This window comes from Topomyia yanbarensis, chromosome 1 (genome assembly GCF_030247195.1).
Source record: "Topomyia yanbarensis strain Yona2022 chromosome 1, ASM3024719v1, whole genome shotgun sequence".
Classification (NCBI taxonomy): Eukaryota; Metazoa; Arthropoda; class Insecta; order Diptera; family Culicidae; genus Topomyia; species Topomyia yanbarensis.
Genome location: NC_080670.1, coordinates 206,463,174 through 206,478,754, shown reverse-complemented (window position 1 = coordinate 206,478,754; position 15,581 = coordinate 206,463,174). Strand labels below are relative to the sequence as shown.

Genomic DNA, 15,581 nt, shown 5'->3' with positions numbered 1-15,581 from the left:
GTCACATGGTTGAGCACGTAAAAATACGGTCAGGCAAAAAAACTACAAATTAGCTATGGAATTTGCGTTTCGACTTCGTCTCATCAGAATCCGACACTAATTTAGTGACAGGACTAAGCTAGCGCTGGATTGACACTGGCTCCAGCAAACAATAAACAAACGTTCAAATTCTAAATTAGGAAATCTAAAAATAATATAATAATAAATTTATTAAATTGATAAATCAAAAATAATAAATTAATAAATCAATACATTAATAAATTAAGAAATTAAGGAATCAAGGAATTAAGGAAATTAAGAAATTAAGAAATAGAGAAATTAAAAAATTAAGCGAATCAAGAAATTAGGAAATCAGAATTTAAAACTTGAAAATTGAAAATTGAGAAAATTGAAAAATGAGAAAATTGAAAATTGAGAAAATTGAAAATTAAGAAAATTGAAAATTGAGAAAATTGAAAATTGAGAAAATTGAAAAATGAGGAAATTGAAAAATGAGAAAATTGAAAATTGAGAAAATTGAAAATTTAAAATTGAGAAAATTTAAAATCGAGAATATTGAAAATTAAGAAAATTGAAAATTGAGAAAATTGAAAATTAAGAATATTGAAAATTGAGAAAATTAAAAATTGAGAAAATTAAAAATTGAAAAAAATGAAAATTGAGAAAATTGAAAAATGAGAAAATTGAAAATTGAGAAAATTGAAAATTGAGAAAATTGCGAAAATTGAAAATAGAGAAAATTGAAAATTGAGAAAATTGAAAATTGAGAAAATTGAGAAAATTGAAAATTGAGAAAATTGAAAATTAAAAAGTAAAAGGTAAAAAAGAAACAGAAAACAGAAAACAGGAAACAGGAAAAAGGAAAAAGGAAAAAGGAAAAAGGAAAAAGGAAAAAGGAAAAAGGAAAAAGGAAAAAGGAAAAAGGAAAAAGGAAAAAGGAAAAAGGAAAAAGGAAAAAGGAAAAAGGAAAAAGGAAAAAGGAAAAAGGAAAAGGAAAAAGGAAAAAGGAAAAAGGGAAAAAGGGAAAAAGGAAAAGAAAAAAGGAAAAAGGAAAAAAGAAAAGGGAAAAAGGGAAAAAGGAAAAAGGAAAAAGGAAAAAGGAAAAAGGAAAAAGGAAAAAGGAAAAAGGAAAAAGGAAAAAGGAAAAAGGAAAAGGAAAAAGGAAAAAGGAAAAAGGAAAAAGGAAAAAGAAAAAAGGAAAAAGGAAAAGGGAAAAAGGGAAAAGGGAAAAAGGAAAAAGAAAAAAGGAAAAAGGAAAAAGAAAAGGGAAAAAGGGAAAAAGGAAAAAGGAAAAAGGAAAAAGGAAAAAGGAAAAAGGAAAAAGGAAAAAGGAAAAAGGAAAAAGGAAAAAGGAAAAAGGAAAAAGGAAAAGGAAAAAGGAAAAAGGAAAAAGGAAAAAGGAAAAAGGAAAAAGGAAAAAGGAAAAAGGAAAAAGGAAAAAGGAAAAAGGAAAAAGGAAAAAGGAAAAAGGAAAAAGGAAAAGGAAAAAGGAAAAAGGAAAAAGGAAAAAAGGAAAAAGGAAAAAAGGAAAAAAGAAAAAGGAAAAAGGAAAAAGGAAAAAGGAAAAAGGAAAAAGGAAAAAGGAAAAAAGGAAAAGGAAAAAGGAAAAAGGAAAAAGCAAAAAGGAAAAAGAAAAAGGAAAATGAAAAAGAAAAAGGAAAAAGGAAAAAGGAAAAAGGAAAAAGGAAAAAGGAAAAAGGAAAAAGGAAAAAGGAAAAAGGAAAAAGGAAAAAGGAAAAAGGAAAAAAGGAAAAAGGAAAAAGGAAAAAGGAAAAAGGAAAAAGGAAAAAGGAAAAAGGAAAAAGGAAAAAGGAAAAAGGAAAAAGGAAAAAGGAAAAAGGAAAAAGGAAAAAGGAAAAAGGAAAAAGGAAAAAGGAAAAAGGAAAAAGGAAAAAGGAAAAAGGAAAAAGGAAAAAGGAAAAAGGAAAAAGGAAAAGGAAACAAGAAAAAGGAAAAGGAAACAAGAAAAAGAAAAAGGAAAAAATAAAAAAAAGTAAGAAAGGTTGCCAGAGATAAAAAAAGTAGAACTCTATAGGTGCAAAATAAATAAACGACAGAAAAAAGCGAATAGCCAAAGGTCGAATGTCGAAATTTACAGTCAATAGTCACGACAACTTATTAAAAACACGTCACGATAAAGTAAAAAGTAAAAGTAAAAAGTAAAAGTAAAAAGTAAAAAGTAAAAAGTAAAAGTAAAAGTAAAAAGTAAAAGTAAAAGTAAAAAGTAAAAGTAAAAAGTAAAAAGTAAAAGTAAAAAGTAAAAAGTAAAAGTAAAAAGTAAAAGTAAAAAGTAAAAAGTAAAAGTAAAAGTAAAAAGTAAAAAGTAAAAGTAAAAAGTAAAAAGTAAAAAGTAAAAAGTAAAAAGTAAAAGTAAAAAGTAAAAGTAAAAGTAAAAAGTAAAAAGTAAAAAGTAAAAAGTAAAAAGTAAAAAGTAAAAAGTAAAAAGTAAAAGTAAAAGAAAAAAGTAAAAAGTAAAAAGTAAAAAGTAAAAAGTAAAAAGTAAAAAGTAAAAAGTAAAAAGTAAAAAGTAAAAAGTAAAAGTAAAAAGTAAAAAGTAAAAAGTAAAAAGTAAAAAGTAAAAAGTAAAAAGTAAAAAGTAAAAGTAAAAAGTAAAAGTAAAAAGTAAAAAGTAAAAGTAAAAGTAAAAAGTAAAAAGTAAAAGTAAAAAGTAAAAAGTAAAAGTAAAAAGTAAAAAGTAAAAAGTAAAAGTAAAAAGTAAAAGTAAAAAGTAAAAAGTAAAAAGTAAAAAGTAAAAAGTAAAAAGTAAAAAGTAAAAGTAAAAAGTAAAAGTAAAAAGTAAAAGTAAAAAGTAAAAAGTAAAAAGTAAAAGTAAAAGTAAAAAGTAAAAAGTAAAAAGTAAAAAGTAAAAGTAAAAAGTAAAAGTAAAAAGTAAAAAGTAAAAAGTAAAAGTAAAAAGTAAAAAGTAAAAGTAAAAAGTAAAAGTAAAAAGTAAAAAGTAAAAAGTAAAAAGTAAAAGTAAAAAGTAAAAGTAAAAAGTAAAAGTAAAAAGTAAAAGTAAAAAGTAAAAGTAAAAAGTAAAAAGTAAAAGTAAAAGTAAAAGTAAAAAGTAAAAAGTAAAAGTAAAAAGTAAAAAGTAAAAAGTAAAAGTAAAAGTAAAAAGTAAAAAGTAAAAGTAAAAAGTAAAAAGTAAAAAGTAAAAAGTAAAAAGTAAAAAGTAAAAAGTAAAAAGTAAAAAGTAAAAAGTAAAAAGTAAATAGTAAAAAGTAAAAAGTAAAAAGTAAAAAGTAGAAAGTAAAAAGTAAAAAGTAAAAAGTAAAAAGTAAAAAGTAAAACGTAAAACGTAAAAAGTCAAAAGTAGAAAGTCAAAAATAAAAGTAAAAAAGTAAAGTTTTATCTGACCTGAGGCAAACAAACGCGTTTTCATGTGATAAGCTCTTAACGTTAGAATTCCATGTATATGTACCACCACAAGACGTGGAGATTGACGGCGTGATCATGGAATCGAGACTGACTGTCGCAGACTCGATGAAGTATGTAGTTGGCCGATGGTAGGACTCCTCGGGTTTGCTCAGGAACACAATTAGTGTCTCCGTTTTTGGAGCTAGCGTCAATTCGGCACTCCAAAGTCTCAAGATATATCGGAGGCTAGTTAAATGAAGATTTAGATGACTAGGCCGAGTATTTTAAAATTTCATATTCGTCAGTCAGTTCAGTCTTAATTTCTTCCTAACGAATCAAAAGTCACCGTTTCTTTGGCAAAACATGTCACCCACTGTCCGCCATCGATGATTGATTGAAAGGGTCTAATTGAATTAATCCCCACCCGGAACTGACTGCAGTCCGAAATCGGTGGAAATCACAACAACAACACTCACCCAAAACACGGTCCATCCGCACACCTTGGACCAACTCCTCCGGTCAAGATGCCTGCCGAATCGGTGCTGCTGCTGCCGCTAATGATAAGGGTCGTCATTCCCGCCAGACATCGGGAGCACTTATCCATCAAAGTGCGTAAAAGTTGAATCTCCTGTTCCATCTCCTTGGCCACTGTTTGATAGAACCGAACCGGACGAACACCGAAAGAAAGAAAGAAAAACACGATCACCATCACGGTGCCTAATAGCTTGAATAATTCAAACGAACCGTAGAAAACACTCACATCGACACTTATCCGGTGGAAAAGGAGAATTGGCGGACATTGGGTCCGCCTCGTCCCGGAGCGGAAGAAGGAAATGATCCCTGGCATCACCGTAGCAAGCCGCAGGTTCGGCCGTGGGAATTAGCAGCGAAAACAGCAGGAGCTGAAGGAAAAACCAAAAACAACCGTCCATTCAACGACGTGATGAAAGAGAGCACCAAGTTGTCCAAGCTTGACGAACGACGAAGACAGACTGTCGGAAAAAGGGGCGTCGTCGGCGGAAAAAGTTAGCTTTACTTACAGCAGTCACAGACAAAAGCGATTCTGAAACTGTCGGTTTGAGTTTGAGTGCGAACTATCAGGGTAGGAGGCCATGAAGTTTGGGAGAAACCATTGGCGAATGTCGGGCTCCTGTTAGGATTGTGACGTAAAGAGTTTGCGGATTTGTTTCAAATGTTGTGTCTATTTGTCTATCAGTTTTGTCGTTGTTTGAGTTTTTCGGGTGAAAAAGTTTTTAAACCGATATAGTCGGAGGCCGATTGATAAGGGATTTTTTTTCATGTTCGACTGAAACTGATTGAAGCAAAAAGCAGAAGCCGACCGTCCTACAATGTACAGTGAAATATGAGCTTATGATTGGAATTGTGTACTGTCCACTGACCATCGTTGGTTGGAATTATATGACGCAGCTGTTTGAAGTTTTTAAGCTGAAAATGTGATTGGTATTGTAGAAGGATGGAACCAAATCCGAAAAAATATCTTCTGTTTATTCAAATGGAACATTTTTTTCCGGCACCCATCCAAGTAGCAGCTGCGTTTCCTTCGATACCGCACCCTTCCAAATATAGACAGGTTGTCGTCGACTTATCCTCGCAACGGTTTCGACACGCATTTCCGGTAAATAAGAGAACAACACTCCAATTAATTTACCAAAACCACCGCTTCCAGCGCATTTATATCGAAGCAAGAGTAACCAACAAGACCGAAACACAAAACCGAAAAACACAACGCAAAAACAAACTCAATTAACATTTATTCGATTGTTGTTGTCTCTTTTTTCCTTTTCAGGACATTCCCCTGCACGTCGCTATGATATCGCACCTTCTGATTGCCTGGGACCGGAAACGATGGCTGACGGATCCACTCAAGGCACGGCTGCCGGCTTTCGTGTGCAGTTGCGCTTCCTGGCTTGCCGGGATGGTCATTGCGCTTCCGTATCCCATCTATACGACCTATCTGGATCTGGGGGTGAGTGTCTTTCAATTTAATATTATTTTTCGGATTATTTAATTGAATGGACGGATGTTGGTGGTGTATGGAGCTGTTGGCGGCAATTATAATTTTTGGGGATTTTATTGGTTTGTTACACTATTTGGAGAGATTTGATTAAAGTTATGGATTGCGTTTCGGCTTCGTCTCATCAGAATTTGACACTGACTTAGCGCCAGATAGACGCTAGATTCAAAACGGCAGCGCATCTTCTATTCCAAAGGAAACAACTATTTAAGTTTGTGGTCCTGCACGAAAGATGCTTTGAACGGTTGTCTTTATTTATCCAATTTCTACTTAGGGAGTACATAAAATAGTGCTTCAACCATTTGTAAGCACATTTTCAATAAATTTTCAATATGCACTCAGTTTATTCTGTAAATTTTGAATAAAGTTTCAGCATAAATTTCTATTAATAAAATACTCATCAAAATTTAAATTTTCTACGAACACATTTAAGTCACATTTTCAGCAGAAGTCCAACAAGAAAAACTTTGAAACAATTGTGAGTACTTTATCCCAATTTTGAAGAAATAAAACAGCTGAACTACAACACAGACCTCAACATTAATTAAATGCGATAATTTGCAATTAAGTAATACTAGGTGTGTTGGTTGGTTGTGTTGGTGAAACAAACTGAAAATCAGTAAAACCCACAGAAAATTTGGAAAATAATAATAATATTTATCTAATTGTTGTGATAAAGTACTACAATTAGATAAATAAGAGATATTAACAAAAATAGAAGTAGCTAGAAAAGAATAAGTAGAGTTAATGAAAAATGGAAAATTATCACAAATCAGGATGAAAAAAGATAGAATCAAATGAATAATGAAAAATTATTTAAAAAATCACAAAAATTAAACCTGAAAATCTTTATTGGAAATCGAGAAAATAGAAATAACAAAATATCTGAATCAGAAATAAAAAGAAAAATCAAAGACCATGAAGAGAAATTTAAATCTGAAATTAGAATAAGCAAAAAGAAAAATCAAGAAATGAATAAATGAAGCAGTAAAATAAAGCAGCATGACAGATGATAAAAATAATGTAAAAAGAGGGAAACAAATGTCAAATCAAAAGAAAAGAAAAATTACAGTAGGCAAAATAGGGTCAAGAATAATGCCAAACAGGAAACAGCCAAAAAGAAAAATGTAAAAAAGAATCAAACTAAAATGGAAAAAGAGGATAGGAAAAATCAACCTAAAAGATGGGAAATGATAGAGTAGAAGTAACAAGAAAGTTGAAAGGAGTAATAGGACAAAAATGGTAATAAATCGAACGTAAGAAAGAAACAATTAATAAAGAAAAAATGTAGGATGAAAAATAGAAAAAATAGAAAAATGAAATACAAAAACCCAAAAAGAAAATAAGAAAAAATAAAAATAAAAGGGAATAATAATACACTCAGGTTTTTTTTACGCGGGGGATACATGCCGCGTAAATGAAAACCGCGTAAATTTCAAAATCCGCGTAAATGAAAACCGCGTAAATTTCAAAAACCGCGTAAATTTCAAATTCCGCATAAATGAAAGCAGCGTAAATTTCAAAATCCGCGTAAAAATACCGCGCAAAAAAACCGCGTAAAAAAACTTGAGTGTATCAAGTGATAATTGAAAACAAGAAAAAAAAATAAAAAAAAAATGAAAAGGCAAAAAGTAAAGAAAGGAAAAAGAACAGTGAATATGGTATCAGGGAAATAGGAAAAAAAAGTAAATTAGAATACGAAAATGAATTAGGAATAAGTGAGTAGATAAAAGAGACTGTTAGAAGGCTTAGGGAAAAATAGAAGAAGAGAAATAAAAAACAAGAGAGTAAAAATGCAAAAATTGTAAAGCAGAATAGGCAAAAGTTTAAGGAATACAAAATAGACAAAGAAGGATACAAACCAGTAAGGAAAATTCAAAATTAAAAAAGAAAAACGGCTATTAATAAATATGAAAGAATAAATGAAAAATGCGGAAAAACCGGTGAAAAGAAAAAAAGGAAAAAAAGAAAGGAATAAAATTAGAGTACCACGAAAGAAAAACTCGAACAAGGAAAACTAAGTTGAAAAGGTGAACAGAAAAGCAATAAAAAGAAGGCAGAAAAATCGAATAGCAATAAGCGAGAGAACGGGAAAATGTAACATGGGAAAAGCGACTCGGATAATAAATAGTGGTAAACGAAGTAATGAAAAATAACAAATCAAAAATAGTAGAAAGGAAAAGCAAGAGTATCAAAATTAAAAAAGAGAAGAGAATGAAATAGAAAAAGTGAATTAAAAAGCAAAGAGTATGAAAGAAAAGATTGAAAGAAAAAGTGCAGAAGAGGGAAAAGAACAAAAAACAAGTGGAAAAAAGAAGCAGTATCAAAGATGATAGAAATTGTAAAGTTATGAAATGAGAAAAAAAAACGTAAACATAACATACACACATATAGGCTTTTTCCGATCTCGGAGAACTGATTCGAACAATATAAAAGCTTTGACCTGATCTCGGCTAAAGATAGTTCGGAGCGGTTGTATAGGCTTGATATACGTGAAAAGTAAGGGGAAAGAGCAATGAAAAAAGAACACAGGAATTGTAAAAATAGAAACAAAGCAAAGAAGCAAAAATTAAATATGTAAAATCAAAAAAGGCAAATGGGATAAAGGAATGGAAATACGAAAGAAAAATAGTTAAAATAAGATGTAGAATAGGGGAAGGTAAACTTGAAATAACAACAACAGAAAATAAAGGAGAAAAGAGAAAGGTGAAAGGTGAATAGAAAACAGAGAAAAAGGATCACTGATAATACAGTAAAAAATTGTAAAAAAATACAGTTAGCAAAATAATAAAGAAAGAAATTTAAAATTAAAAAAGAACAAAACAGAAGAAAAACGGGCATAAAAATGAAAAAGGAGAGCAAGGAAAGTAAATTGAAAAACGGAAAAGTGTAAAAATGAAAAGGTAGGAAAGAAAACCTGATGAATGAAAAGTAATAATCAAAAAAGGGAAAATTAAAAAGCAGATAAAAAGAACAGATGATAAAATATATGTAATGCAATGAGAAAAACGAAGACAAATAAAAAGGTCAAAATTCAAGAAGAGCAATAAACAAGTAATAGAGCAAAAAAAAAACAAACAGATATGAAAAAATAAAAAGAATTGAAAAATTGCAAAGTAAAAAACAGACTAAAAAAAGAAGAAAATGGTAGAAGAGAAAAAGAAAAAAGGAAAAAAACAAAAAAGGAACAAGCAAAGAGAAAAATTGGAAATGAGGTAAATAAGAAAAAAAAGAAATAAAATCAAGCATGAAAAACTATTGAAGGAGAAGATAAAAATAAACAAGCGAAAAGAAAAGAAACAAAAGGAAAAAATAACCAAAGGACAAAGAAAGTACTGAAAAAAGTATAAAGGGTAATCACAAAATGAAAGGTAAATGAAATAACAGAAATAAAAAAAAAATTGAAAAAACTGATACTAGGAAGCAAAAAAGAAGGAAAAAGTAAGAGATTGAAATAAATGGAACAGAAAATGGAAGAAAAAATAGAAATAAATAAAATCAAATAGGGTAGGAAGACTGTGAAAAAGACGAAAAAATAACGAATAGAAAAGCGAAATAGAAAAGTGGTAAAAGAAAACAATTAGGAGGCAAACAGATAACAGGAAAAGGTGTAGAGAATATACGCAAACTAAAAGATGGAAGAAAAATGAGAACAGGATGCAAAAAAATGTAGAGAAAATGAAAAATATTAGGAAACGAAAAAGGAATTAAAATGGAACTGAAAAGGTAGACAGAAAAGAAATGATGGATAACGGAAAATAAAAAAGTACAAAACAGGTAGATACCAAAAAGGAAAAGAGAACAGGCAAAAGTAACAGCGAAAAAGGGTCACGGATAATATAGCCAACAGAAAATTAGTAACCAGAAACAGGAAGCAAATTAAATTAAAAAAAAAACAGAAAATAAGGAAAAGAGTATCGAAAAAATGGAAACATGAACAGGAAAAGCAAATAGAAAATGGAATGAACAAAAAAGGAAATAAAAAGGTAAAAAATGGAAAATTAAAGAGTGAAAATTAATAATCAAAAAGCAAAAAGAAAAAATAGTAATGCAATGTGAAGAATAATGACAAATAAAAAAGGAAAAAGTAAAGAATCACAAGAAAAAGGTAAAAAAGGACACATCTAACAAATATGACGAAAAATGGGAAGTAGACATCAACAAAGAAACCAAAATTAAGAAAGAAAATTGAAAAAGTAAATAGGAAAAAAAATGCAAAAGAAAATTTTTTAGGTTATCTGGGAAGGCCCACCACACATCCGTACACATCGCTTGAAGTGTGGAAGATTTAAAAAGAAGAACTAGTTTAACTAAGAAGTAAAAAAAAGAAAGCAAAAAAATGGGAAAGAGAAAATAGGAAAATGAAGCACTGCAACTATGAAAAGGTAAAAAAGAAGAGAGGGTGAAAATGGGCAAGCGAAACCGGAAGGTGGTAGAAGTGAAGAAGAGAAAGAAGTTAACGGATAAAATGAAAATGAAGAAAGTTTTAAAGTGTAAGCGCTAAATGAAAGATGAATGAAATACGAGGAATGAAAAATAAAAAAATCAGGAACGAAAAATTGAAAGGAAATTAAATGCTTAAACCGAATATGAAAAAAATCGCAGTATAAAACAGGTTAAAGTAACAAAAAACATAAAAGAAGTAGAGTAGTGGATTATGAAGTAAAAAGGAAGTTATACAAAAGGCAAGAAAGTAAAGAAAAAAGCAATATACACAGAAAAGAACGAGAAGTGTTAGAAATAAGAAAAAATCGAAAAATGGAAACAAGCTATATAGAAAAGTAAATAGTAAATGAAGACCAGCAGAGATGAAAAAAATGAAGAGAGAATTGTAAGAAAAAAGAAGAAACGATAAAAGAAGACGGGAATAAGCGAAAGGTAAAAGAGGACATAGACGAGGGAAGGGAAAAATGTCAGAAAAATTGAAAATGAATAAGATCAAGTGAAAAAAGGAATAGTAGGAAAGGAATTAGTAAGAGGCCTAGAGGAAAAAATTAACAAAAATGGGAAGGTGAGTGGCATGAGTTCCGATGAAAAGACAAAACGGAAAAACGAAAAAACAGAAAGCGGGAAAGAGAGAAAACATAAAAAGAGAAAAAAATAGTAAATGACAAAAAGAAAGAGTGAACCGTTTCCAGGAAAATAGAAGATGTTGTAAAAAGAAAAATAAAGCACTTAACAGGGCGAGGTAAAATAAAAAAAGAAAGCCACAAAGGAGAAAAAGAGAAAAATATAAGAATCATTAAAAATAATGAAACAGAATAAGAAAAAAAAACAAGAAATAAAAAAAGAAAAAGAGTAAAAAAATTGACAGGAAAAAAAGGTCAAGCAATAAAAAACTGAAAAGCAAATCAGAAAGAAAGAAAAGAGGTAAAGAAAGGGAACAATAAAAGGAAAAACGAGTGATAAAAAAATGGTAAATGGAACAAGTTGCGGAAAGAGAAAATGTGGCACATAAAAATTGAAATCAAAATTTAGAAAAAAAACTAAGCCTTCATAAATCCACAAAAAGAAATTGAAGAAATCGATAAAATTCAAATAAAATAAAAATTCTAATTAGGAAAAATTGAAAATTCAGAAAAATAAATTAAAAAATAAATGAAAAAATAATAAATTGTATTTTTTTACCGTATCAGAAATCGAGTCTTTGAGAAAAGAAATCAAGTGAGAGTAAAGTAAGTAAAATGAATAAAATATATAAAATAAACGTTTAAATTAAAATCTTGTGAAAGTTTAAAATATAGAAATAAAAACCAAGAATACTTTGTCCCCACTGGGTGCCTATCGCCGTCTGAACACGATCAGCACCCCAGATAACAGTCCATCACACTCAGTTGGTATGGAACCATTTGAGGGTAGCTTGCAGTTACAAGTGAATCGCAGGCACCGCCGTCAGTGGATAAATTAGTAAAACAACTTGGTAAATATAAAAAAAACAGAAAATTGTGAAAAAAGGATAAAAACTAAAGAAATTTTTTTCGCATAATCCCGCTTCCTTATTTTTCCCATTTTCGCTTCCTTTTGACTTTTTGACTTTGTTACCTATCCACTGCACAAACAGTACATTATCGCTTCCAACTGGCTGCACAGTGAAAAGAACCAGCTACTGAAAAATAAAAGAACTCGTACTTCCGGAAACACAATTTTGATTGACTTTAAGCCAATTCGTCAACGCAACGCAAACAAAATGAACGTGAAAGAACACTAGAAAAAGCAGACCCATTGATCCCCAAATTAAGGTCGAAATCGGAAAGAAAGAAGATCCGACGTAAACACATAAAAGCTCCACGCCTTAGTTTTGCTAACGCTTTGAGCGAGATATTTTTATATCCTTGAGAGTGTAAATATTGAGGAATATAGTGACAATTTCATCACATCCACAAATCGCTTACCAAATCACATATTTTTAATTCGAGTATGCAAATTTTGAAAACTGAACCGAGCCCAATACAAATATCATTCTCCGACGTAAAGTTCTCACATCAATATGTTTCCACTCAAGTTTCCTGATTGAGTTAACACGCCCTCATCAAACACACCCTCTTGAGCAGAGACATTTCGCTGGAAAAGTTTTCAACCAATATTGATCACTCTCGTATCCACTGGTACAATCTGCAAAGAATTTCGAACCAGCATACAAATGTGGCTGGCTTAATGTGTACAACTGAAACCGAAGAAGATTGATTCAATTGCCATGGCTTCCGTTCTCTGTTACTGGTGATGGTGGCATCTTCGCGGTAGCGTAGGCGGAGTTGTTCAATGTTTATTAGTATGGAAAGGGGCGTTTGATAAGATGAATTCGTGACTGGGTGAAACGATGGAAGCTCTTGACTTGAGCCAGCAGGCTCCGAAATCCATAATCACTAGCAAGTAACAATTTCGTGAGATTCGATGAAAATCTACTTTTTGTTTGGATGGGATTCTCCCAGCTGAAATGTGAAACGATAGCATCGGTGCGTGTCAAGGATCAAATTTTGACCTATCGAATAAAAAAGCCCCCACCCACACCGAGAGATTGCGCATCGTTTCTCTTCTTCACAGCTACACTTTTCATGGTAATAATTTTGATTTGTTCCCGATAAAAACGGAAGAAAAATGAACCATGAACGCCAGATGGGTTGCATGTTAAAGAGTAATGTTTCAATTTCGCGTGAGTTAGAACAAGGAATTCCTTCTACACCGTTTGTTCGTGTCTACCGGAAGGTGAAGCCACTTCGAACAAACTTTTTACTACAGGATCTGTTTTCCTTCCGACATCAGTCTTGAGAGTGTAGTGGAAAGCAGTGTAAAAAGTTGCCATGTAAATTACTATACTTGGAGCAATTTTCTCTCTCGATGAAACGAAGATACGTCTTTGTTCATGGCTATCCTTCTCTTGGTTTCCTTTTTTGTTCCGGACTAGTCCGTAACACGTACAATAATCCCCTTAGGCTAACGCTTGTCGATGATGGAGATGAATGTTGCGTGGGTAGCTATCGTGGAGTGGGATAGGTATCCATTCAAGCGCTGGTATGTTATAGAAACGGGGATAATTATGATCGGAAATCAAAGTAGGCTTCACACAGTCATCGAGCAGGTAATACAGTAATACCGGCTGCTTGCCTATTAGGTTCGGGTAGAATGTGAAGATACTTCAAATCACAGCCAACTTAGAGTACCGATGAGAACGGTTGAAGTTGGTTGAGAGGGCAACCCGGTATCTATAATATGTTTATTTTATTTCGATTAATAAGTTCGTTCATTATTTTCTCGTTGCAATCATAGAAAATATGGATTCCTATTTTTCTCATTGCATTCCGGAAAAGATTTCTAAAATTCCGGGAACCCTGAAAACATGAGCTCATTTAGTACTGAACTTGTGGTTTGGAGTTGAACTTCTAAGCACCATCTTTATTTTTTAATTTATTTTTACCGTTATTATCGTCACGGTCGCCATATCGTGGTAAAATGTTTAGATTTTTTGGTCGATATAGACCGCAATGTAATTCGATTAACGTAAGTCGTACAGCTGAAATTGGAACAAATTTATTTTTTTTATTTTTCATCGAACAAATTTTCTTTAGTTACATTAAACTAACAATTTAAGCGCTGGAGTAACCAGCGTTGAAGTGGAACCGTTCGTCGTCAACTGCGGGTGATGGTCATTCGGGAAAAAACTGAATGCTAACCGCTGTACTGTGCGTTGAAGTTCCTCTCCGAGAAAGTAAAGCCTCAGAAAACAAATAGTGGGCGGAGCCCGGTCCCGTAAGCTGTACAACAAGATGCTATTGAAACTCGATAGAGGATTTCGAACAAACCCCGGGGATCAACTTCGACAAGGGTTCTGCTCGTGGTAAGGTTCGTGTCCGATTGAAGTTGGTTTTCGTGCGAAAAAATGTGATTTGGCAAGGGATCTGTTCTTGTTGCAAGAAAACAAACATCAAATTGTCCCAAGTTTCCTCCAATAGAGAAGTATGGGTCGATAATGAAGCGGAAAATGAAGGTGAAGAGAGCAATCACCAACGACACACTGGTTGGATGAAGAATTGGTGGAATCAGCTGGTCGAAACCGTGACTAAAGAAGTGCGAGTGCAGAAATTTGTTTGACGTAATGATGAATATTTTTCCAATTATTGTCATGAGATAAAGTTAATTTATATAAAAAAGAACCAAATGTAAAAATCAGAAAAACTCAAATAATAAAAAAGAACCCAAAAGATCACAAAATTCAGCATGGAGCTTGTGGTTTGAAGCTGAACTTCTAAGTATCTTCTTAATTTAAGAATTTCTCAAATATTGCATTCCGAAGTTTTTGCTTTCAATTTTTTTTATTTTTGAAATGTATTCCTCATTGTGGAAAATATCTAGCTAGCAAGATGAATTAATGTTGGTATTTGTTAAACGTTTGGTTTCATGACAAAATTATCGTTGTAGAACGTTCTGTCACGGTCGCCATATCGTGTCAAAATGTTCAGACTTTTTTGGTCGGCATAGGTTATAATATAGAACCAATTTCTGTTTTTTATTGTTCAGCGAACAAATTTATTTTAGTTGCTTTAAACTAACAGTAACCACAAGCGTGGGAGTGGGAACGTTCATCGTCAACTGCAGGTGAGGATCATTTGGCCATAAACTAAATGCTAATCGCTGTACGGTGCGGTCAAGTCTCTCTCCGAGATCATCCGGCTACAAATGTTACCAAGTACAACCGAAGCCTCATAAAACAAACAGTGGGCTGAACCCGGAACCTGTAAGCCGTACCATCAGGTGCTATTGAAACTCGATGAATTATTTCAAACGCTGCAAGAGTTCTGCTCGCGGCAAGATTCCTGTCAGATTCAAGTTGGTTTTCGCGGATAAGTTTGCGAAAAAAAAAATTGATTTGGCAAGGGATCTGTTCCTGTTGCAAGAAAACCAGCGTGTTTGTGACGGATAAGGACATAAGCTCGGAAGCATATAAAAGGAACTAACCCGTATCCAAGGGATTTTACCATTTGATCAGTCACATGATAGTATGGTTTGGCTAGGTTTGTCCAGCAGCCATTACAACAATGGCCAGTGTGCTACAATGGTAAAACGACAATGGAGTCCAGTTTATACCAGCAGAGCTGAACCCACCAAATTGTCCCCAGCTTCGTCAAATGGAGAAGTACTGGGCGATACTAAAGCGGAAACTGAACATAAAGGGAGTAGTCATCGAAGACATACTGGTCAGATGAAGAATTGCTGGAAGCAGCTAGCCGAAACCGTGTCTCCAATTATTCTCATAATATAAATTGTAATTCATAATTCCACAAAATCAAAAACAAAATGTAGAAAACAGCAAATAATAATAATAATAATAATAATAATAATAATAATAATAATAATAATAATAATAATAATAATAATAATAATAATAATAATAATAATAATAATAATAATAATAATAATAATAATAATAATAATAATAATAATAATAATAATAATAATAATAATAATAATAATAATAATAATAATAATAATAATAATAATAATAATAATAATAATAAAAAGAATCCAGAAAATCACAAATATAGAAAAACTGAAAAAAAATCTTCGTTGTTCATAAAAAGTAAACAATCAGATAAAACAGCAAAACAGAATTCGAAAATCAAAAAAAAAACAAACAGCACAACTCGAACCTGCAATCAGAAATATGAAATTCATAAATTAGAAATCTGATATC

At 31.6% G+C, this 15,581-nt stretch overlaps 1 protein-coding gene across 1 annotated transcript in view; it reads left to right on the top strand.

The window, feature by feature from the left end:
* LOC131689504 (uncharacterized) overlaps nucleotides 1-15,581 on the top strand; it is a 150,685-nt gene that overhangs the window by 40,555 nt on the left and 94,549 nt on the right. The window contains exon 4 of the mRNA XM_058974641.1: nucleotides 5,168-5,347. Coding sequence (XP_058830624.1) covers nucleotides 5,168-5,347 — 180 coding nt within the window. The remainder of the gene's footprint in view (nucleotides 1-5,167; nucleotides 5,348-15,581) is intronic.